The 26,177-nt window shown below is 36.5% G+C and overlaps 1 protein-coding gene across 1 annotated transcript; it reads right to left on the bottom strand.

Annotated features, from left to right (window-relative positions):
* Positions 1-600: 600 nt before the first annotated feature.
* On the bottom strand, positions 601-25,346 carry LOC134532143 (hydroxysteroid dehydrogenase-like protein 2). Its single transcript, XM_063368504.1, has 8 exons — positions 25,005-25,346; positions 23,500-23,663; positions 20,234-20,447; positions 19,510-19,715; positions 16,258-16,455; positions 13,591-13,776; positions 7,356-7,484; positions 601-2,225 (listed from the first exon to the last, which is right to left on the bottom strand). Exons 1-8 carry the CDS (start codon positions 25,016-25,018, stop codon positions 2,113-2,115), a joined length of 1,224 nt encoding a protein of 407 aa, XP_063224574.1. The 5' UTR covers positions 25,019-25,346; the 3' UTR covers positions 601-2,112.
* Positions 25,347-26,177: the final 831 nt, after the last annotated feature.

Here is a 26,177-nt window from a genome sequence, read left to right as displayed (position 1 = left end):
GCAACGATTAATGTGAGAAAACACGATATGTGGACAACACGATGACAGGCACAATCAGACTTTGTGCCTGATGACGGGAACAGATGTCAGTTCCCGAAATGTCGCAACTGTTGTCTCTAGAAAACTTCTAGTAGGTACTTGTTTATCTTCATCGCTGTGTTTATATATCTGCTGCCTGCCTGCCTGCATGCATTTAATCTGTCTCATCTTTGTTAGCCCACTGTGTTCGTCTGTGTTGTATTAGTTTTTCCATGACTAAGTTCCTTAAATGGAATTATTCTGCACTCTGATATTTATATGTTTAACTTTTTTGTCCGTGCTGTCGTCGCTGTCCACATACTTGTTTAGTTTCATCACTGGTTCCGGTTGTCCAAACATCAGCTGATTCAGTCTTGTTTTCTGTTAATTATTTATCTTTATATTCTTATTTATTTTTTGATTTTCTGAATTTTTCCATGACACAGTGAAAAATTGCATTAAATCACAATTCCCCATTGCATAAATTCTTTAAAGAATGTATATACGTATGTACTGGTTTCCTTATCTGCTGTGAAGGACAGGATGTGCATTTATAATAAGCAACAACTTGGAAAAACAATATTCAATACAAAAATATATTATAAAAAACCTGCAGTACCTAAACTTTTACAATTCTGTAACATTCCTATAAAAACAAGAGTACATATTGTATAACCATATGAAATGTGTGGTAAAGCATATTGATATATAACACATTATGAAACCACTTCATACAAACAATAAGTTACGCTTAAAACATACAGTCAACCGAGTAATGTAAAACTTACTTCACATATTTGTGCACTGGAAGCCATACTGACAATTGAGCATCTGTAAATATGACCAGAGTAAGAATCGATTACATTTAATTTATCATTTTACATCATACCAACCGCTATTTGTTGTTAACACTTATTTCACCAAAATAGTGTAATTAACATATTTGACCAAGGTAAATAATAAAATTTTATAATAAATAATTTTTAATGACCATTATAGACATAAATACTCAAAAAGAAAAATTTAAATAATTTGACAAAGCGCTTGTAAAGTCAGTGCTGAAAAATAATTCAATAAGAGATGCCAAACCAAACAATGAAAAATTAATTTTTTTTTTCCTAATATTTTATCCAAGTAAAATAATCAATATTCAGAAACAATTCATATACTGAAAAATAATTTTTTTGTAAATTTAAAAAAGTATCAAAAATATTTTAGTTGCTCATCTCGGTGCTACATGAACTCACACCAGTGTTCCAGCTTTTAACTTCATAGCATCTTGGGAGGGAGGCTCACACTCTGGGGTCCTATGCCTGCGACAACACCTACTGCCTCACTTGCTGCGTGGCGACAGACAACCAGAGAGAGAGACTGCATACTGTGGACTACATTGCAAAACAACCTCAATTCGGTAGCTGATGCCTGACCTACCACCTGTCACCCACCTACATAAGGCATTAGGCATCAACTCATTGAGTCAGTAGTCAATGTGTATGAGGTGTGACTAGTGGATGAATGTCAATGTATGTACTGTTCATAGATAATATAAAGATAAATTCACCTTACCTACAAGAGCTTACTACTGTTATTCTGCATTTGGTACATAAAAAAAAAAATTATGAACAATATCCAAACTGCATGTCAAATTGCCTTTGAAATGCACATGCGAACTCCTAATGGTAGAGAAATATTTAAGACCTGAAACCTGTCTGCAATTAAGAATTGGTGTCATTACACTGGTGTCTTGAATTATAAATTTGCATTTCTCAAAACTGTAGAGAGGTAGCCGATTTTGAGTCCACAGCCAGACCTAATGACTTCAATAAAAAAAAAATTAATGTTGAAAATGTGTTAAAAAGCATAGGCTGCCAACACGCAAATTATAACAAGAAGAGAAATTTAGGCTCTGCTTTGAGTGATTTTAGTAATTTAGAGACGTACGTGTGTGTGTTGGATCGCATTTACGATATTCCAGTGATGCTTCCTATTTGCTCAATCTGGCCGTGGACTCGGGTCTTCAGACACACACACCTACAGCATCGGTACCGGTCTTGTGGTTCCCTCAGCGCTCGTCGCTGCGAAGCAACGGGAAGGTCACAACTTGGACTTGAGCATGCCCATGAGCCGGTCCAGCTTCATGGCCTTCTGCATGTCGCCGCTGATCTTCAACTTGCCGGTCATGAAGGCAGCCGCCGGCTTCAGCTTGCCTGCACGGGGAACAAACAGTCTCACTTCTCAGCCAGGGTGGTCGACAGAAACTAAGGGGGGCCCCCCCCGAAAGAAAATTACTCAGTGTACAATTTTTTAACCCTCTCACATTTAAAAAATAAAATATGTACCTAGACAAATGTTAGCATGGCCATAATTGTGAACATGATCTGGAACAAATTACATAACTTGTAAAGTTTCCAATGAATTTTATAAGCAATATAATTGTAATTTTATTCTAGAATCAAGGTAGACACAAGCATAAAAAAAAATATTTCAGAACAAAACTGAACTTTCCCTTCACGATCTGGATACAATAACAATTTTGGAACATTTTTATACGAGATTTGCACTAACTTAACTATTAGAAAATTTAAGTACGGTAATCACAACTGAATAAACCAGTTTTAAAATATTACCTACGAGGAGACATAACATTTTGAAAGTACATATTATTTTAAAAATCTGTTTTTTCCATTAGTAACCAGTACTATTTTGATTTAAACTTCATTTTCTTATCATTCTGGAGTATTTTTTGTAGTAACCATCCTTTCACAGTTTAAGGTTAGTTATACAATATTGTTTACCCCAAGACATAAACAGATTGTATTACATAACAATCATATTGTGTATCAATAAACTAACTCCTATGTAGCTAACATTCAGAGACTGTGCAAAGACTTTGTATCATGTAGCAATGAGAGTTTTGTACTAACAGGGATTTTATCAACGAAGTTTCACTGTACTCGACTAGACAGTGTGATTTTTTTTTTTAACATGTGCAACATACATAAAATCACGTACAAGTATTATGGAAACAATTTACTGTGAAAATTTGTATTTACGTCTAAAAAAACAAATATTAATGCTATTTTGGAATGAAATGCCAGCAGTACACCATAGATATGTAACACAGCACACCAACTTTGAGAAGAAAAAATCACATGTGTCACAAGTACTTTTTTCAACTACAATCAATCAAAAGTATCAATATTCGACACTAGTGATATGTCATGTACCTACTTGTATCTTCCCTTCATATCTTTGTGGAAAAATTGTTGTTATTTAGTGTGTTATTGTTCTTTTATTTTTATAAAAGCTGTTTTGTTATACTTATGCCATCAAAATAGTGGTAAAATTTATATAATGGATTTTTATGATAGATTTTTTTTAAATTTGTCTAAAACAGATACATTCAGAATAAAAATAAATAAGCATTTGTGGTTTAACAGTGATTCAATAAGTAGGGAAGTAGGGACAGGAACTTTTCGGTGAGTAAAATTAGTGAAAAGCGGTGAGCAAAAATGCCAAAAGCGGTGAGGAAAAAAAAGCTGCGAAATGTATCTAAGCATACCTTTTTTAAGAAAAAGTTAAATGAACTCAATTATGAATGATCAAAATGTTTAAAACTAACATTTAGAAGTGAAAAACCCTTCAAACTCAAAAGCTTTAAAGACAAGGAGATTAGCTACTCTTCCAGAATGTCAAAACTTTTGGGTTTAGAGGGAAGGTTTGTCAATAAAATATATTTCTAACTCAGGTGGTATGCTAGGCTAAAAAAGTTAGGTTTGTTTAGTTTTGGTTGGTTCAGGTAAGTCTTATTTTATATTTGTTAAGTTTAGCTTAGGTTAGTTTTAAAATGCCCATTTCCAACTAGCTTAAGTTGGGATTGGTTTTGAGAGATTCTAAATTTAAGCCACTCCATGATTACAGATATTGATGTAGGCATAAATAAAAACCAACATATTTCTTCATCCAGCTTAAAATACTGGGGTCCTGAGTTTATGAAGTGGGATGTTCGCTTTGAGGAACACATCAGTGGTCTCCATAGCAAAACGATGCGCTTCAGTTTTCCTTTTTTTTGCTTGCTGCGCACAAACACCAATAGTATGCTGCAGTGTTACAGTAGCAGTGGAAGAAATTCGTGACTTTTTGAGCTTTTCACTGCTTATGTGCTTAACAATTGAGTCTCTATGGTCGCAACTGACTCTGCAATTACAGTATTTACAAAATAAAACTGCCTTATCTGTCGAATAGAGACCATCAGGAGAAAATTCTTTGGCCCTATCTAGTGCGTTTATGTCTTACTTTGGCATCTGGAAGCAGCGAAAAAACTGTCAACGCGATATTCGTTCAGTTACCGCAACGAATAGACACCGAACAATAATAAATGCACGCATGTGCAGTAACCTAACACAACCGAAGAAAAAAATTACATACATTCATCAATTTGTTTGTTGCAGTTTAAAATTGTCTGAAGTAATTTATGGTTAAGTAAATTATGAAGAAAAGACACACTTGTAATTTTCGTTGATATCAAAATTTACGTGTTCCTAACGCGGTATCGTTTTTATCTACCGAACACCATTGATTGTATGATTGAACAACAATCGATTGTTTGTAAACGTTCTTTCTCGCATTCTCGTACTGCTACGTTGGTAACACGTTTATTGAGTAACGCGTTTTGTTTTGATAACTTCATGGCACGAGAAACAAATGTTGAAGCTTGTAATGTTAAAATGCAAAATATAAACGGTCCTGGATTACCGTCATCTGTGGTCGTTAACCTTGCCGTGATATTATTGCCACAGAATGTGGTTTTTGTGGTTATGGCTGGAGAAAATAAATTGTTTACCTAGTTTTGCCTAGTAATGTTGTCGGCACGGTGAAATGTATTTCTATGACTAGTATTTTATTGTTTTCTTTTTTATTGGTGCGCTGGTGTTACGAACGGAAAATGAATTATATCTAAATTATATGTGTTTGTGACAATTTAAGCTTCAAATAACGAAATTTTGACCAAATTCGCGACGAAACATTGGAAAATCGCAAAATTCACATTTTCGCAAAAAAGGGGCTAATTCGCGAAATAACGATGGTGATTCGTGATCGCGAAAAGTACCTGTCCCTATCAATAAGAGATGTGCAGTAAAAAAATTAATTAATTTTTCTGATCCATTCACTTTGGTACTATAAAGGCAATATTTACACTTTATAGAAAGTAAATATTTAATTTCCTTTAATATTTATTTTGTTTAATTACATTTTATTCCTTATGTTTATATTTGTAATCTATGATTAATTCAGATTGTAAATTTCTTTAGTTATCGTTTTCTCTATGTATTACTCTATGTTAATTTTTATTTTAAATTATTGTCAAGGCTAGCATAGCAGTATTTTTTGAAACCACTATTAATTTAAAGATGAACACGTCAGTAATGTGTAGTAATTTTACTAGTTTTGTTTTATCAACAAACTAATGAAAATCGTTTATTAGTGACGGGGAAAATATTTTTTTAGAACAAATTGAGACTTGATGAAGGCAACATCTAGAACGCAACGATTTCGACATTAATTTAGAATTGAATATTTATAGAAGAATTGAAAATGGTTATTAATGCCAATATTGACTGAGATTCTGAAGGAAATAATAAATTTAATCAACGAAGATAAGACTCAGACGTCAAGAATTTAAATAATTATTAAGAAGAGAAGTCGACGAATATCCAGATTCAAGAGATCATCCAATGACTGTAAATTACTTTGAAACTACGAAGAATAAATGCCGTTTACAATTCCGAAGAAGGAAGAATCCTGTCGAAGAATGAAAAGTCCCAGTTCGAGCCCGGGAAGGATGACCGTCGTGCAGTCCAGCCCAGTTACAGCCCACAGCCTGAAGGATGGAGTCGTGACGGCGCGTATTCCTGCCGCCCGCTAGAGACCGGAGGAGCAACACCAAGTTCGCAGTACTGATTGAGTCGAACCAAGGATTCTCCGAGAACCTACACGTCTCGTGGGTATCCTGCAGCAAGGTTTGGTCCCTTACCCCATCAACCGAAGACTCGCTGATTATAGAAGTACCCTAACGAATTACGATTTAAACACGACGAACATTTTTCGCAGAACTAGAATCTTTTATATTATAGATCATATTCTTTGTACAGCAAAACCGTGTACTTGTTCATCTTTAGATTTACCATTCAAATTCCGGAATCGCGATCCCGAACTAAATAATATTAGATAGTATAGATGGAACTTGATATTGAAAGAACGTATTGCTATTTTGGTTGACTGGTACTGCAAGTTACGTACCCAGTAGTCCACGCTCTGCCGGACTGAAGTTAGTTAAAATAAATAACATCCAAGTAATTAACATTTGATCTTAAAGATAACTTAATCAAGTGAAAGAATTGTTAGATGCTTTGAAGTTGAGAGTAATAACAAATTCCACCTGTAGCTAAAATAAATTATTTTAGTTAAGTTTATTTATATAAAGTGTGATTTTGTGCCTGTCGAAGTGTGTGCTCACCGTCTGCACAAACATTACACGCAAATATAAATATTACATTTGAATTTGTTTACACGTTATTACAAGGTCTAGTCACGATAATAGTATTTAACATACTTTTGACACACTTTACTTTGACTTTCAGACACAAACTTCTAGATACAATTCTTAAAACTGAGAGAGGTAGGCTAGAGAAAACGAAATTATTCAGTACATTAAATAATCTTAATACAGTATTTACACTAGCTGACTCTACAGTTTTTGTACGACCAACGAGGGGCTTTCAAGAGGTTAGGACAAATAGATAGGTGAGTTTTAACACGAGGTCTGTAGAATTTGTAGTGTCAGAATTAGTATTGGTATATGGAAGGTTATTTGCCTACGAGGAAATACCAAGGACTATAAGATAGGAACACGCAGAAGAAAATAACTACAGTACATTTTTGTTCGGAAATGGCATTCTTTTAATATCAAACATTAAAAGATTTTTTTTCTTATAATTTGAATTAATTTTTTGGTAAAAAAATTATTAGTTCCATGATATAACTTGTTTGTCAGTGCTATGTGGTTTATTAACTTGCATGTTGGTGTTATGCGCTGTTTTGGCATGATTTTCGGTGTCATTTCGGTCTTAACTCAAATCACCATATCATCTTGCCACTACTTATCGATAAAGAAAATTTCTTTAGAGTTCAATAGTTTAGGGTCGGTGATGTCTTATAAACTTGCACGTCTGATAAACTAACACAGTTTTCCTATTATATTCGAGTGTTGCATCCTTGCGTTTCTAAAGAAGTTGATGTAACCCGGCTACAGCTCTGGTGACACTGTGCTGACTCACCGGAGAGCAGCTCGTACAAGTCCTTGGCGTTCATGGTGAGGGTGGCGTCGGGGGTGGACGGCGGCTTGCCCCTGCCGGCGCCTCCCGCCCCAGACTTCAGGTCGATGAACCACGACGCATCGCTCTCACCTGCAACACAGCGACGACTGGAATATGTACCTGCACCACGCTGATCTGACTTCACAACCAATAAGCTTGCCACAAATGTTTAGTTATTTCACACGGTCTTTTTTTATAATTGTTAAATAGATAATCAGCAACTCAGCACGATGGCAGGAGATAATTACCGGCAGGAGATAATAACCGTAGCGCGGAAGCAGGAGCCAGAGATTATATAGTTACTGTGTTTTATCGCATAATCGTCAGACATTTTAAACTAAAATCAAGTTTGAAAAGTAGGGGTGCGACACATATGCGGGAAAAAAAAATTTGTTAGGTAAAGTTATTCTTAAAAACAAAACCCATTAATGGAAAGTACGTTTATTTAAAAAGTGAAGTATAAAGAGTACGCCAAACAATTTAAATTAATAAGTCATGCAACAAACACCTTTCTTTAACTTTTAATAGAAAAATAAAATCTATGATCTGAAAGAGAACCTGAACGAACGCGTAACTATCGTCGTAGTACACACCATGAAAGAGTGCGGGCCATTAAATGTAGTTTATTCGGCACTCGACAGAGAGCGTGCGCTGCATGCACTCGGCGAGATATCGATATTTGACTACGTGTGCGCGCTCTATACATGGAAGCAACATAACCAAACATGAATGATGCCAACTGGCGTTGGCTACAATTTTATAAGCTGTACACAACGGCGACGCAAACGAACAGATGAAGGTTATAACGTTTAAAAACGTCTTTAAATATAAATTTACACTTCAGACAACTTCTTATTTCCATTAATTAAATAAGTAATTGGTAAAGTCTGAATAAATATTAGATTTATACTTTAAAATACATCATTTTATACAGAAAAAGTACCCACACAAAGCGCTCAGAAAATAAAAGCGGGACCAAAAACGTCATGTGAGGTTTAGGCGAAAGGTTTTTTTTTAATCCAAATTTTGACAGAGGGTATTTTCTTAATTGCAGACAGGATATTATAAATAATATCTCACTCTTGTTTATTCATTTTTTTTTTTTAATCTTTAACAACATATCTCGGTGGCCCATGCTGATTCAGGCATTCAGCAGTCAAAACTAGGGATGGGGCGACCGAATCCAATATCCGCCGAATCCGCCGAATCCTAGGGATTCGAAGCTTCGGCAGGTCTGATATAGGATTCGTCAAAGGATTCGGTGTTTTACTATTTACGGAAAAAAAGTACAGTAAAACTCGCTTACGAGGTCCCGCATGGTAGGTTTTTCGGTATAAAGCGTTTAAATTGCCCGGGGTCTCATAATTTACGTCTAAATGTGTGATATAAAGTCCATTAAATTTTTTTCTGAAAGTTCCTGTCTCAAATAGTGATGGCGCACGTAAATATGAATAAAAGACAAATGAACAACAATATACGAAGAAATATGGATGATGTACCATAACTACAGTACAAACCCAATACTAGTTATTTTAAGATAATTACCATAAAAAGAACTAAAGATTCATTGTAAAATACCATAATTACTACGGAAGCATGATAGCTACCATATTTGCACTACAGTTACGGTAACAACTAAGATGTATATTTACCGTGATAGTAATGTATTATTTATTTATGACATATTAAATTAAAGAACATTGTAGAAAAAAAAAAGGATGTTAAACTTTGATATGTACGGTTAGCACATGTTGCTAAGAAATGCGATCTGAAAGAATGCAGTACTACTACGAAAAGTGAAAATGGTACTCGTGGATTTTTAGGTTATGGCAGTCTCTTTCGTTTTTCAGTAATATCGGCCGAAAATTAACAAGCATATCGAAAGTCGGCAGAAATGCCGATTCAACTAAATATTGGCAAAAACGGCTTCTTCAGCTCTACATTTGATGAAATGAGTAAACATATTTCAGACTTGAGGATATTGAAAAAGACTTTAATTTCCATGTAGGTTTATTGTGCGTATGTTTTTTTTGCAAGTGAAAATTGAATTGAGTAAAATGCTTTTATTTTTATTACTTACAATTCGTTAAACTTTAATGACCAGTTACAGATATTTATGACACTAATTTTGAGGTTAAGCAATTTTACTAAAGCATTCCAGCCACGCAGGTTGCCAGTGAGAGACGCTTCGCTTTTGCTCGAAACACTATCTCCAATCGTAGAGCTAATTTAACTCCTGAACGTGCAGAACAAATTATTTTTCTGCATGATAGATTAAAGAACAGAATTTAATACTCTATGACAATCTCTCTCAGAATTATTGTGCTGAAAAGTGGAAATGTTGAAACAATGTGAATGTACTTTTCAAACAACATGATTTTTGGTGCTAAGTTTGTTGATGCTCAGTAAGGACTCCAGAAAAATTGACAAGGATGAAATTTTTCCAAAGATATGTTACATTTACACAAACATGTACTTGGTTATGTTAGTTGGATGATATCAGTTACTAATGAACCAATGCAAACAGGGAAGATTCAATGGAAAAAAAGTTTTTTTTTTCTAGCAGTGCAAAATGTAAACACACACTGTAAATAGTTACCCAAAATTAATAAGCCCACTTCATTTTAATACTTTATTCAAACATTATACCAGGGCTGCCACCACTTTGAAAACAATATCCTTGATTGAAATGTGAAATATCCTGTAACATCCTTGTTTTGAATATAAAATATCCTGAAAAATCCTGTACATTAAAAAATTAAAAAAAACATGGAATTTTTATGAAAATTACTTGATCATAATGTACGTAACTATACTTCAATCAAAACAATTCAATTTTTAACACTTTATACAAGTATTTACACACACACGTAGCCTACACTTCACCACTGGCAGTATTTAAATATCACTTTTTCAGATGTTTTGCCCTATTCCTCATTTCTTCTGTTGGCTGGAATTCTGCCATATTCTTCCTAGAAGAGATATGCAACAAAGCATTTAGCATTGGCGATTCAAGCCATGACCTGTGCGCTGTCTTGATAAGGTTAAGCTTACTAAATATCCGTTCCACCCCTGCATTGTTGTGGAAGAATAAGCATTGCCTTTGCAAGTTTACAAAGCAGTGGAAAACATGTTTTCCCATTAATTTCATATTGTGACACTTTATGCCAGGCCTGCCACCAAATTAGGTTCCTAAAATTTATAGCCGTAATTGACATAATTTATTTTTCGTGGTAATTTTAAATATACATTGCATTCCAAAACATAATTTTAAAAAAATCAAATGAATGTAAATAATTTTTAAGATTTGCCACTTACATTACAAAACTAATAGTTGGTATCACAATAAAATGAAAAGAAATTTAAAAATTTCTCTTCAGTATAGGCTTTGGTGCTTTTCTTATTTACAAACTATAAATACTAAAATACATCCATACAACTGAAGTTATTTACAAGTTTAAAAAAAAAATGTATTTCACATCATTAACTAGCTACTTTTTCATGTTCTGTGCTCTTTTCCGCTTCTCGTCAGTGGGCTTGAAAGCCAGACCTGCAGAAGTTCTCATTCTGCAATGCAACAGCGCATTTAACATTGGTGATTCCATTGACGATCTGTGAACAGTTTTAACCATCTTGAGATTGCAGAAAAAACCCTTTCCACAGCAGATTTTCTCCAGTTGCAGCACCACTCAAAGCCATTACTTTGTACAAATGAGTTTCAACAATCTCAGATGGAAAGAACCTTGCTAACACTACAACCTGCCTAGTGACTGTAACATCAGTTGATTCATCAATCATCAGTGTGAAAAATTGTGTTTTCATTGCATAGGTAGCATAATCTGCAGCTGATGTACCCAAAGATTGAATAATTATCTGGCTAGTTTTAGTGCGAGAACAAGGAAATTTCTTGCGATTTCACTATCTGGAAACATTTGCGGGGCAAGTTTCGTGAAATTATCACCGAGTTTCACAGATAAATTGTTTTCACAAACGAAGTTCGCCCATAACAGTTCCGCATCAATTATTTTGTTTGGTTTAGTTACAAAACTCGTCAAAGAAAACTCTGATCAGCAGCTCGTTGGTTTTTCGCATGAACTTGCGTCTTCAAGACGCCCTTTGTCACGTTCAGTTCCGAGTTGCAAGTCAAACAAACGGCGGAAAATTCCGTTTTGCCACGCCTCATCCATTTCAATTCTTGCTCCCATTCTTTACGATAACGCTGTTTGTGATCTGTCCGGTGAAGCCTTTCGTTTTTTCTCCATCACAATCAAGCTAAGACCAAAACTACAACTTAAATCACGTAAGGCTGGGTTCACAATTGAAAAAATAACAGTAACAGTAACAGTAGGTCGTGTGCATAGGATATGAACGCCATGTTTCCTAACCTAACGATTCACAATAGCAGAAAGTTGGTCGTGTGCATGGGAGCGAGGTCGTGCGCATAGGAGTGAAATGAATATATTTTATTTCGGTCGCGTACGCATGGCACAACAGCCAATGAGAGAAGAGCAGGGTGCTTTTTTGGCGGGACTAGAAATATGTATATATTTATTAACCATATTGTGGTAAGAAAATGTCGAGATAATAATAGTATTATCGTTATTTTGAAAGTTAATATGTTTATTTACTAACACTGCTAACAGATGTCGCATAGTTCACGAAATTTCATTGGCTGAAATTAACAGTAAGAATTCAATTGTGAACCAATTTCGCAGTTCGCACAGGTCGTGTGCATAGCTTGCTATGCACTCGCTTAATTTTTTTAATTGTGAACCCAGCTTAAGAAGTTAGTAAACAAATACCGCACCTAAAACAATGTAATGGCAAAAAAAAGACCAATGTTTACTGACGCCATGACACTTCTTAGCATTTAACTCAACAAACAAAAAAAATTTCCCCGAAACCATAGATATTGTACTTCATGAAACGCTATTTGGGAGTAAATGTTTTTGGTTTGTGGTTAAACGATTGGAAGTTCCATGGCGCTACACGTAATGTGTGTGTTTGCTTTACTGTTGGATGCTTGTATGGTTTGACAACTTCAGATTGGTAGTTGAATGTAAATATTTACACGAACGAAATTCAAATATGAAAATATCGGCGAAGCGTCGTAAATATCTGTGAATGTCGCCGTTTATCCGTTAGTCCGTTTTAAGCTTCAAATATCCGTGAAAACGGATAAAATCCGTAAAAACGGCAGGCCTGCATTATACTAAGTTTAAGATAAAAATAATTTCCCAAAAGTAACTGTACCACAAAAGCTCGAGCTCGCTCGAAGCTTGAGATTTTCCAAGTAGGCTCGCTCGAGCTCGGCTCGAAGTAAAATTCTTAGGTTCGCAGACCTCTAGTTATTTATAGAAAAAATCCTAACCGCTAATCTGTAATAAAACTGAAATTTCTCAAGAAAATTTTTTTGCCTTTATAGACACTTATACCAGAAATTTAGGTACCAAACTACATGTGAGAAAGTCAAGGGACTTTTAGTGCAAGCAGAATACATATCACTTACATTAGATATGTGGACATCATCTGTTAAAAGATTCGGGTTTTGGTTCGAGATTCAGCAATTCCAGTCGAGGATTTGAGTTAGGATTCGGATTTGAGGAAATCAGGATTCGCCCCATCCCTAGTCAAAACAAAAACTTTCTTTGTTCTGTCAACTGCCCTCACTCCCAAGCCTTAATGATCCTTATGTTATCTCTCTTATTCTTGAGTTGTTCTTGAGATATTTTAATCACTCCTAGCCCTTTTCCTGGTAGGCTGTATTTCCCTTCATACGCCCCTCTGTAACACCTGTTCAACAAGCCTTAGCAATTCCAGCCTTGTGAACCACATCCCAGCCACAGATTTTAAATACAGAATAATGAAACGGTAGAATGGAATAGCATCACATGCAGAAGTTTTTAATTTGTAACTATTTAATAATTTCTACATCAACTAAACGTATTTCAAAGTATATATACTCCTAGAATTTCTCCAGGTTTGTATCATTGAGGTTTCACTAATGTATTTGATTCTCTCTATGTAATTCCATTTAGTCTTCAATACTGTATGAACATTTTACGAACGTCAAAATTATTTAAAGTTCCAATGTATGTTTGAATTTGACTCATAAAATATTTTATATTCATGTACAATTCAAAATCCAATTCAAATTTTAAAAAAATATCAGGATTTGCAGAAGCCCAGTAGTAACCTTTGACAACGAATAGATAGACTGCGTTGGTGCTGGACACCAGCTCTTTGCTCAGGTTGTCCTTGATGACGTCGAACATCTTGGCGATGTGGTCGTCCGGTCGAGAGCCCCCGCCGGCGGCCGGCGACCGAGCTGTCGCGAGCGCCTCGTCCAGGAAGAAGTCGACCATCAGGTTGTCCTTGTTGGCTGAGAACACACACACGCACAACGCTCCCCAAGCACGTAGCGGCTGGACTGAGGAGGGATAATGGACAGCACAAGTCGCGCAGGAAGTCCTAGTTTGCCGGTTTGTCGAATTCCAGATTCTTTCACTATATCAAAAGTACCGGAACTTCCAGGTTCTGAACCCTAATCCCTAGTATCTCCTCGAACAAGACCTGGAACAACAGGGAGGTTCACACAACTTTATTGCGGAACATTGATATTTATCTGCTGCCTTTAAATTTAATATGAATATATTATACACATAAACCATCCGGAAGAAATTCTCTAAATGAGGGCGAAGAACACATCAAAATCCACTGCATAGTTCAGACGAAGTAAGCGAACAGGCAGACAGACGCAGATAGCAACTTTGTTTTCTACTATGCCCCCGAGTCCTCGGTTTCTCTCGATAGCGCTTCACTTTGGCGTGGCAGCGGCGGTCAATGGGAGGGGTTGGTAGGGATGATCCATCCCTTCCCCCTGCCTCCTCATAACCCCTATAAATAAAAAAAAATGGCGAAATGACAAAAAATGTTATTAACTTCAATCCGCACATGACCTTTTTATTTGGTTCAATTGTTTTGTAAAATTGTATTATGTTAACTTTTTTTCTCAGTGCTACTACTGTGTGTACTTTGAAACTTAAATACTCTTAAAAATCAAATGAAACATTAGTTTTATAATGATTTTTTAAGATGTCAGAAAGTCTTTAAAATAGTTTTAGGGGCCAACAGGATTGTCAAGAAACAATTGTAAATTTACTGAAATAAAAATTTTACGAAGTTTTTTTTTATTATTTTCTATTACATTGTATGTAATACCATACAGGCATACACAGCAGAGTTGTGATGTAATGTTCACTCAATTTCCCAAGTTCAAAAATAAATAAAAATTTCAATTAATTAACAATCAGATATAGTATATAGTAGCTCCAAAAAGTTTAGTTCTGAGAAACTCTTGGACACACTGGTGCTTGAATAATGATACATTTGCAGAAAATAAACCAAAGTTTATAACATATTCTTTAAATTTCTTGTACTGTTTGATAAGTTTTTTGACTTTAAACCTAGCATTATTAGTCAATAAACCAAACTACAACCAACATTTTTGTTTGATAAATACTTAGGCTATTTATAAAGTTTAGATTATGTGTAATATTACTACACAACTTTGAACATGGGATACACAAACCTTTAGAGAGAAAACTATTTAATCTTATCACAATATTTTTGATAAGATAAGGCCAATTACAGCTTATAACTCAGCATCTTACAAATGCTTGCAATACAGGAACATGTATCTGCAATATTTTATTCCAATTCTGAATAGTCTAAGGTATCTATGGTTTTGGAAAACCCCAAATTTATTACTGAATGATGTACTAAAAATGATGTGTTTGAAGACAAAGGCTACATGGAATGGTTAATCCAAAAGTAAATATGTATTACACAATATCATGCTTTCAGTACATTCTACAACTGACTAAAAATTTGACTTTAAACATTATTAAATGACTTCATTAATAGAAAAAGCCTTTTATAAATAATAAATACAAAATCTTAGGATTTTTTTTTAAATTCTAACCAGGGTTGGTTATTATAACTATGGTTTAAATCAGATGGTTTTAATGTAAAAAAAAATTAATGTATTTTTAAATAGAATATCTTAATTTTTTAAATGAAAGGTTTAATTCCACTCTAATAAAAAAAGTTTGCTCATTAATGTTTCTTGTGAATTAAAGTAACAAAAAATTATATACTAATCAAGATCTTGTCATTTAAATTATTTGAATAAGTTGTAAATTATACACAGCTAAATACTCCTCTAAAATTTAAAAAATAAAACATTCAATTCCAATTCTGTGATAAATCCGTGACTGTACCGTAAATTCCCATTCTGTGTGAAACACCCATTCTACTTCCTGTGCGGAAATACCCCTTTCTGTGGTTAAGTCCCAATCAGACGTGCAGATAAGCTGGACTTTTCTGGTTCAACATGAAATGGCAGAAAAATGTTGTGTGGCTTTTATTTGAACATACCTAGTGAGAACCAAAATAACTAACGTTAAAAAAAAAAGCTGTTTTATACCTTATGTGTATATACTTAAAAACTGTGCCAGATCACAGACAGAATTACCAAGCAGCTTACCGCGGCGCCATCTTGAAGTCCACTGCTCTACCAACGGACAGTGTTGCCAGATGACTACTTGCAGGAGTAGTATCCATCCGCCGAATCCCACGATAAGCACAACACGTGTATGATTTTACCAAACATTCTATATATCCTCGTTTAAACAAAAAAAAAGGATGATTTGTTTTTTATTTTTAAAAACCTGTTGTTTTTTTTTACGATCCTGAACCAACCCCTCAACATCACGCTGGTGTCTGGCTCACTAGAGACGACGAAGTAGTCCGAGACTAACTGCCGGCCCACGGCCAGGAAGGTAGGGGGCGGGCGACTCACCGGGGTTGACGGCGTACTGCGCCAGGTCGGTGACCCCCTCCTCCCGCAGCACCTCCTCGTCGATGGCGAAGCGGCCCGTGTAGCTGCCCGGGTCCCTCGTCAGGATGGCGTAGGCTGCGTCCGCCATGATGTCAGGCTTGCGGGACACGTTGGCCGCCTCGGAGCCCGACAGCATCTCGATGGCTGCCGTGTGGATGGCTGCAACCCCACTCGCGACGGCTCGGCACACCCTCCACAACTACGACACGCTCTCGTGCGACTACCTACCGTATTTACTGAAGTCACTTTTTAACCTCATCACCATTTCGTTCTGCCCAAAAAAATCTGTCGAATTGGCACTTGATAACATCTGATGGTTAATAAGTATGAATTTGAATCTCCATCGTTTAAAACCAGTCACTTTTATAAAAAAAAAAAACTTTATGTAAAACTGTTTTCACAATGCAAACACTAAGCTTCATCCAACGTTTCAGACTTCTAACCAACATGACGAAACAATTAGTTAAAGGAAAAAAAAGGGGCTTTGCAAAACATGTAATCATAGAGACATTGCCACCCCTGGTATTTACCCAAAAATAATGCGATGATTTTTTTTAAGAAACTGTCCAGACTAAAAGTGGGGGTCGTATTATAATCGCAAACTTTTACCTTGGCGCGGAAGAGTGAATTGACAGTGATGGGAACAGCTTAGTTTGAAAGCTTCACGATCTGGGACGTAACAGCAACACTTAAGGGGCCCGTCTAGTCAGTAGTGTATGTGTGTTAGTGAGGCTGGATAATAAGCACGACACTCGCTGGTATTTCTAGATCTGTATAGCATCCAAACACAAGGGTGTGAACTGGCACGCAGTCTTCTCATCTTAATTGGACAACTGTGAAGTTGGAGCGGTGACCGTAACATTATATAGCGGAGAAATGAAGATAAAGATAAAATGCAAGTCCCTTTAAGTGCTTTCAAGAAACTCTACCGATTGTTTTACGCCTAAAAATTACTCCAGAAACACACCTTTTAGCCGTTTTCACCCTTATAAAAACACATTTTAAAAACCTAATCCGAAATCAAAAGTGCTTTTCGGCCCTAAGCGAATCCTTAAATGCTTTTAATAAACAGACCCCACTTGGATATATTTAGTAGTTTTCAAATCAGGTTTTTCCTGAAGCTCTGCGCACTGTATGTGTGCCCAGGTAGGCGGAGACCTTGAGCCATTTTAAGACTGCCTCCTGAACCTCCACGTAATTGAAAAAACTACACGTACTGCCTGCAAACTGCCTCACTTATGCCACTTTAGTTTGCTCTAGTTTCCAGCTTCTTGAACCTCAGCATGTAGGGAGGGGGAGAAGTCAGCAGGCTCGGCAGATGAGCCAGGATAAGACATTGGAATGTTAGGAGGGGGCGGAGAAGAGAGGTTTAAATGGAGTTTGCTGTGGTTCCTTACACTTCCTTCTGCTTCTCTTCACTGGGGCTGTTAGCACAGGCACTCAACCTTCTTTCACTCTCCCAGGCGACCCCTGAGTAACGCAGCATTCATTGCTTTCTGACTGATGGCCTTTGACCCACAGCCATAAAACTCAATTTATTTTTTTCCTAATTGCTTCTTGCTGTTTCAAAAAAGGTCATGTAAATAATTTTACCAACAAAAGTGGCACCTTAAAAACTCTAGTATACATAGTATAAATATACTAGTTTAAATAATTTTTTGTTTCTTTGTGTTTGAATTGTGATTTCCATGCCATAAATAGGGACAAGATTATATGGCGAACTGCGATAAAACCAAAATGACACCCAAAAGCATTTAAAAACACTGCATAAAACTGCTATGCAAGTTAATACAACATAATAGCACCAAAATGCAAGAAATATACTATTTTGGTGAAGTAAGTATTACAAATCAGTATTTAAAAAAATAAAAACAATGACACCGAAATCTTGTTTTAAAAACAAAATTGGATTACAAATAAAACCATAAAATCTAATCTCTAGACATAAAGTATTTTTCATCAACTCATGATCAAAACGTTTACGGTAGCATTAAATTATGTCACATTATTTTCGGGTAAATACGGTATATCACAAAAAAACCAGATTAATATCTTAAACTGCCCTTCAACAAGGCCAAAGTGGTTAGATATTGAGGATAAATGATCATTTTTAGATGCTCAAGAGTTTCTTAGCACTAGTGTGGGAAATGTAGAGCCAGCAGTAACATTCACAGTTCATGTTGAAGGACAGATCCAACAGGCAGTGATCCTTCAGATGTCTGGTGCACAGTGAAGAGTAACTCGCAAAGTCATAAAACCAAAATAGTCGTTACTCAAAGGTTACCAGCCAGTCCATCATGGTTCGTACCCTCTCGTGCAATCAAAAATTAAGGAGTTTTAAAGGACCCCTTTACCATTACCAAGAGGTAGAAAAACATTTTTAAAATCACAAAATATCTCGTGGAAATAATGTTAAAAAGATAGTTAATGCACAAAAAATAACTTTGTTGGTTAGTTCAATTCTTGCAGATAAGCCCACATTGTCCAGTAATATTACATTTACTTTATAAGTTCAAAATAAGACTTATATATGAGATGCTAAAAATAAAAAACAAATTCAAATTTTTTTTTTAGATATACTTAAAATCTAATCATGTGACCTGAAATTCACAAATTGTACTGCGCATGTGTTGTTTTGCTGCCAAGTAGGAAACAAAAGAACATTGATACACCCGAATTTATCCATTATTTCCACACTATTTATTACGGAGTTCTCAAGAATTATTAGCGAAATTTAAGGACCTTTAAGGGTCCTTATTCAAATTAGGACAAATAAAGGACTTTTTTTTTAAGGATATCAAGCAGGCTTACAAACCCTGAATAATAACCTTGAGACACTGTACACCAGGGGCGCCACAACAGGGGGGGGGGGGGGGGGGGGGCAAGGGTATTTTGCCCCCCCCCCTCCCCTGAAACCTTGAAGTGGGGGCAAACGGGGGCAAAGAAAGTGCTGTATAATCAATTTTTAGATAATAAAACTGCTTAAATAGCACCAATTTCCACCTTGAAATACAAATTTTCCCAGGGGAGGACCCCCGGACACCCCGCTTCAATAGGGGGGGTCGATGATTCTTTATAAAAATGTATATTGCCACCCCCCCCCCCCCCCCCTTTGGAAATTTAGTTGTTGCGCCCCTACTGTACACTGTATCATTCAACACAGTGATGACAAAGTTACACTGATGCACGATGGCTGCCGTCTCGACGGCTCACCTGTGCGAGGCCACAGAGCGTTCACCGCGATCCTGTCCTCGCGGAACTCCTCCGCCATCCCCAGCACGCACATGGACATCCCGTACTTGGCCATGGTGTAGGCCACGTGGTTCTTGAACCACACCGGGTTCATGTTGAGAGGAGGGCTTATGTTCAGGATGTGGGCCGCGTTGGACTTCTTCAGGTATGGCAAGCACACCTTCGACCTGCGTGGGCGCACCGTACACCAACATTACGTTGTCTGGATTCACGTTTGAACAGCACTGCAAAAACTCATCACAATATTACAATTTAAAAGGTTTTATTGGTACAGTAGTCTCATGCAAATCTGGACTTTGATGAGACAAAACTCTGTCCAGATCACCGAAAGTCTAGATTAAACGGAATCTGCCTTAAAATGCACATAACTCAAGTTTTAATTAATAAAACTATTAAATGGATTTTTTTTCATACATAAGACTTTCCCTAGACCTTAATTTTAGTTTTAATATTTCTGAATGCATAGGCCAAAGTTTTTAACCAACGAACTGATGTGGGATTAAGTAAACAAAAACTGCTTTTTTTTTTTTAAATCCCATCAGGATTAACTGGATGTCGAGACAAGTGGGGTCCAGATTAGTGGGACTACAATGTATCGGATATTTACTTCAAACAGGGCATTATTACAACCTATCAATGCTTTGCATGGCTGTAAGAAATCGACAACGTCCACACGGCCACTTACACAAGGAATGTCCCGCGGGCATTGATGTTGTTCATGAGGTCATACCGCTTCATGTCCGTACTCAGGGTGCCGGTCAGCGAGATGGCACTCGCGTTGTTCACCAATATGTCGATGCCGCCAAACTTCTTCACGGCACTCTCCACTGCTGCCACTACCTCCTCCTCGTTGCGAACGTCCACCACGCACGGAAGGCACTGGCCCCCAGCTGCCTCCACTGCACAACACACACTTTACGTAGCATAACAAAGCAGAACATAGTCCACTTAGTCAAGCAGAGAGTGTTTGAACACACTAATTTTGTTTGTTGAAAACTAGTGAATGAGGTGAAGATAATGCAGTGGCCTGAACTCTGTGCACACTGACTATTGATGACGTACTTTCATTATAGTCATTAGGAGGTTAGTTGTTTCATTTCTGTGATTTCAAATTACTAACACTTTACAACAAAATTGCCCATAGCTAATTTCGTTGCCGACACTTGCCGACAGCATTCTGTCTGCCATTTTTTTAGCAAACAAACAATCCCGTGTATTTCACTTTTTGGTGCTTCGTGTTCCAGCTTTTTGAGCAACAACAATTGGTACCCGTTTATTGCAGTCACATGATATTTGCACTTTCAGGGTTTTCAGTGCACACTGAAATCAGTCAGCTGGAAGACGCCATGAGTATTTCTGCTTACTGTGAGGCAGTCTGCTCAGTACTCACAGCTCCAACTAAGCATGTCTGCATAATACACATGTATTTGTATTTAACAGTGTGTGTTTCCTCAAAAGAGAATACATCAGCTTAGAAAGAACAAGTTAGCTGAAAGAGAGCAAGTTTGTTCACCAAATGGCTCAGACAAAACCGCTTACACAAAACTATCTGCAACTAAAATTTTGGAATTTTAAAGAAATAAACTTTATAGAATAGTAGTTATTTACTTAACTTTGTCACAAAATAAATTTAACACTACTTTTTTAGTTATAACAGAAAAAAGTAATATTAATACTAATATTTATCATCCTACAAAAAAATTAAGTAACGAGGGATTTTCCAATAGTTAAAAAAAAACAACTCATTAAACATTGTAAATGGTAATTTTTTTACTTAAATATACTATCAAAATATTCCAAATGGGATTATCCTCCAGAAGTTTAACAAATGAGCAGTAAAAATATTTTCAAATGTCCATTAAAATATTTTGAGCACACCTATCCCTCACTTAGCACAACTAATTTGTTCCTAAAAATGCTCATGTTATTCAAAATTGTGTATTCTAAAGCATTAGTTTCCATAAATAGCAAGGCTAATTTATTTAATATGTCCCAAAATTGTGTAGGAAAATATACTTTACTTAATACAAATGCGTTGGATAACACTCAACTATAAATATGTCACACCATTTATCTTTATATGCCTCCCATCGCACATTGTATGACAAATACGACACAGCGTAACAGGAGATACGTGGTTATGTACTTTATCGTCAGTCGGCTGGCAGACTTGCCCTCCCGGGCGTGACCTTTAACTCACGTCGCGTACCTTTCTAAACCATCCTTTACTGACAGTGAAACCGATATTACTGTCCGGATAATTACATTTCAATTTTTCAAAAATTAAAGTGCTTATTCGCGTATCATCACCTGGTTCACACCAATTCTGTCAGGCCAACGATTAATTTTTTCATTGCAACATTCATTTAACAACCTTTTCCATGTGAATCATCTGTTCATTTCTGTTCCAGCATCTAATGTTAAATGTGTTCCCCCTAGTACAACCAACAGCATCAGACTTATATACACATTTGATAGAGTACTTGTTTCGTGCAATTGTATGCACAGTTAACTTGCTTAAAACTAAAGTGCAACCAACATAAGTGTGTCATTCATGACAATTTGCACGCCATAATAGGTACTTCTAGTTTTGTCTCAAATACTTGAACACGATGCATTATGAGTGATCAAGCACGTACAGTTACCGGCAGCTGATTGGGCAGACGTTGCTTCTGTTTGAGTGAATTCCCTGCCATTGGCTAGACTGAGTTCACGGCCCGGTCTGTGGCCAGGCGACGACGGTACAGCACGGCGGCATACGCGCGGACGTAAAAACATTTGGAACTTTACACTCCATAGTCACAATTTAACTTGCCATAGCTGATGTTTGCACAACAGCCGATAGCGTAGTCAGACCTGCGCGCACATCTCTTCCCCCCTTGTTTGGCTAACTGCATCCCACGGCACATCTGTTGTTTACAGAAGTTGAAACAAACTTCGTGGCGTAGTGCCCGACTTTTGTTTGCCTGCAGAGATTTCGTGCTAACTGAATTTACAGACGTGCTATTCAAGACTGGGGCAGTAAAATTCATATTGCGCTAAATTAATCGCGCGATCTGAAGACGTGCTAAGTGAGGGATAGGTGTATAGTATTGGCACCCAATTGGACCGGCTGTCCTTTTTGAGATTTCAACAAAAAATAAATTTTAACTAAAGACAATTTTGAAAAACATTCATCTTTTCTTGACATTTGCAACTTTAATAACTTCTTACTGTAAATATTCAATTAATTAATAAAACTACAGTTATTCTTTAGAAATGTCGTAAAAATTAAACAAATTTTTATCAAAAACTACTATGATGTGAATAACAAATCAATAATTGTTGTTTACAAGAAACAAATGAAATATAATATTCCCAGTTGCTGTTGCTCTCTGCTTTCCGCAGCAAGTGTGAAGGTATTTGCTTAATTTTCTACTTCACTGTTTACAAAATAAAGAAAAACAGGGTGGAAAAAATGAAGCAAAAATGCAAGTATGCCATCCATGCTTACTGCACTCATGCTCTGGCTAGCAGTACGGCACAGATATGAGAAAATTTAAAGACAAAACAACACCAGTAAATCGTAAAAAACTATTTTGACCATGCAAATTATATTTGCATTAACCAAAATAGCCAATTCAATTCGTAAAAAAAAAAAAAATGAATTCAAAAACTTACAGTGAGTCACTGTTCTAAACAAGTACGCCAACTTAACTGCATGTGGTTTTAATGTTTTTTTCATAGGTGAGATTAAAATAAATTATTGACAACTTACTTTTTATATCTAAGTATTTATTTCGAGGTTTCTGTCAGTCATCCCCCTATCAAATTAATCAATTTTTCACCGTCTAGTTAAACTGAGTTTGTTTACAGGTCAGCTCTATCAGAGTAGTTTAAGTGTGTGTGGTTATTTTAATTTCAGGTGAAGTCAACTCAGGCAATGCCGCTCGCAACACCACCCACACCCACCTTCCTGAGCAGCTGTGTATATCGTTCCCGGGAGTTTGGGGTGTGGCTCTGCCGTTTTGGCCGCTATCACGATATTGGCACCGTCTCTGGCAGCCTTCAGGGCTATCGCCTTGCCGATCCCTCGGCTGGCGCCCGAGATGAACAGCGTGCAGCCTTTGAGTTTCCTGCAACACAGCTCGGTGTCGGAACCATTCAAAGTCCTTCTCCGCAATGCCTGCCCCACCACATAGGTGCTAGAGACAGTATGCAGACACATCACAACAGTGGTAATGGAATGTAACCTAACGCTTTTAAACAAGGAAAACTCTAGAGTCAACATAACCTTCATTGTTCATCTATCCCCAGGGATTACTAAGATGCAATTATTAGTTTTGCTGAGCTGACCAGTAGCTTTTGCCTTTGCCCTTAACACACTAAGCAAAATGCAGTACTACAGTTAGATATTATTTAGTTGCACCCACTATCTTGATATTTCAAATTAAATTAACACAGATGTAAACATGTATCCAATCGATTTGAAGGTCCCTGACCAAAACCCCACATTTTCAAACTTATCATGTAAGAATGTAGGGGTGGTAATGATGTCAATGCCAACATGTTGGTGTCATCATCCCGAAGTTGCCAACTCGACGATGCTGAAGCAATTATGACCAATACATTATTACGGTGCAAGAAGACATTTTGGATGACATGCATGTTTTGAACAAGATAATGTTATTGAGGAAATTAAATTACATTATGGTACAGAAAGTAAAAAAAGTTTCGGTATCGTGTTCTGTACTAGAATAGATAAGGATGAAATTTACTTTACAATATCCAAAATTGTAAAATAAACAATTATAATTAAAATATATCCATGTGGTGTCACAAATTATACTAAACTGTGTGGGATTGTTTTATAGAATATGATACCATAGGTAATATATGAATGGTATCATGTTCCACACTAGAATGGGTAGGGTATACTTCACGATACCAGGGACAATAAACTCATTTAAAAATGAAAAATTAAATTATATAAAATGGTATTACAAAACATACTAAACCGGGCAGGATTGTACATAATATGATACTATAAGTAAGATTTTTTAGTATTGTGTTCAATACTAAAATAGGTATGCTGTAGCATATACAGTACCCAAAAGTTAGTTCCATAAAACAAATTATATTTGCGTAAAACAAACATAAAAGTTCCCCACTCAAAATCTCCATATTCCCGCACTGGAACTGTTAAAGGGTTGGTAATGTCATCAGCAACACCATGTTGGTGATACCAACAATTTTTGTTATGGTATCTCATTGTAGACTACTCCCAATTTAATTTAAAAATCTCCTCTAATAAAGTTTCATTATCTAACCCGAAACATTCATTTTATGTTTCGTCATGCTCATTTAACAAGTTGGGTACAGTAACTTAGCCCTGCACATTTTTCGGGATTATCAAAATAAATAAACTTTTGAAAACATTACACAAGTACAACACGATGTTTCTGTAATATACTTACCCAGTGTTAATCATGACTACAAGCTATAAAAGCAACTACACAAATGTATCCTACAGTAAACAAGCCGTGTGTACTGTTGTGGGCTCTACTTCTATACTCCTTGGTTGTGGGTTCGGTTCACTATCCTATCACAACTGACCCAACGACGAGCTTAACTGATCTGTTTTCTGTGGGTTCAAAGTTCAAACGACGTTTTGAAAGGATGAGAAATAAGCTTATTCGATCACTAGTTTTATCAAAAACATTAAAATAAAATATACCGAAATACTTTAAAAACAAAAACAAAAAATATTACTTGACTAGTGTTTAAAAAGTTCATAGAGTAAAAAATTAAGACAAGCAGGCTAAGCGTTGAGATAAGATAAGGAAATGATTATAACCCTTGGATTATAACCAAAGGCAAATTAAGGTCACCAAAAATTATGGAAGAAAATATTTGTTATTCAATCGGTTAATCTACAAAGTATAATTCCACCGTTCCATACCCGAACATGACCGAATATTCAACTTCGGCAAACTTCGGGAAATACGCGCGGGAATAATGTCATAGAAACACCTTGCAATGATACAAGAAAATTGTTTCAGAAATGTACATTGTGCTACTGTCGCACTCAGCCCGCGTTGTTCTAGTGCCGGAGCATGGCCTTACGTACATTTAGAACACAAGCAGTACGATTAGCCACTGGAGTAGTCAACAAGTGACAGACAGTCTCCAGCTTGACTTTTTATTTTCAAATATAATTAATCTAAATTTTGTTATGTATTATTATTACAGGCCTTCCGCCAAATAATTCAGGCAGATGTCATTCAGATACTAGTGTTCTATAAGTAATAATGACTAATTATGATTACAAAATTGGAATAACGTCACATTAGAAACTTTGGCGCGTCATGACGCTTCCTCCCCTCCCAAGCCGGCACAAAGCGGCAGTAGAGTTTTACTCAAGGGCCGGGGCGGACGTGTGATCCCGCAAGGAGACTTCAACACTTGTACTTCTGATTCGTCTTTGTGGTAACTATTATAATTAGCTAAAACCTTTTCCTTTTCTTCTCGCCCCGTGTGCCCCCGTGCCTTTTCCCGGTGCAGGGCTAATCCATTCCCCTGCGGGGGGGCTGAATTGTATCCCCTTGGAAAGGGTTCTTTTCAGACTTATGGTGGCAGTAGTGTAGCTG

The sequence above is a fragment of the Bacillus rossius genome, chromosome 1 (genome assembly GCF_032445375.1).
Source record: "Bacillus rossius redtenbacheri isolate Brsri chromosome 1, Brsri_v3, whole genome shotgun sequence".
Classification (NCBI taxonomy): domain Eukaryota; kingdom Metazoa; phylum Arthropoda; class Insecta; order Phasmatodea; family Bacillidae; genus Bacillus; species Bacillus rossius.
Note: the sequence above shows the minus strand (reverse complement) of the source record. Positions and strands in the feature narration are given on the sequence as shown.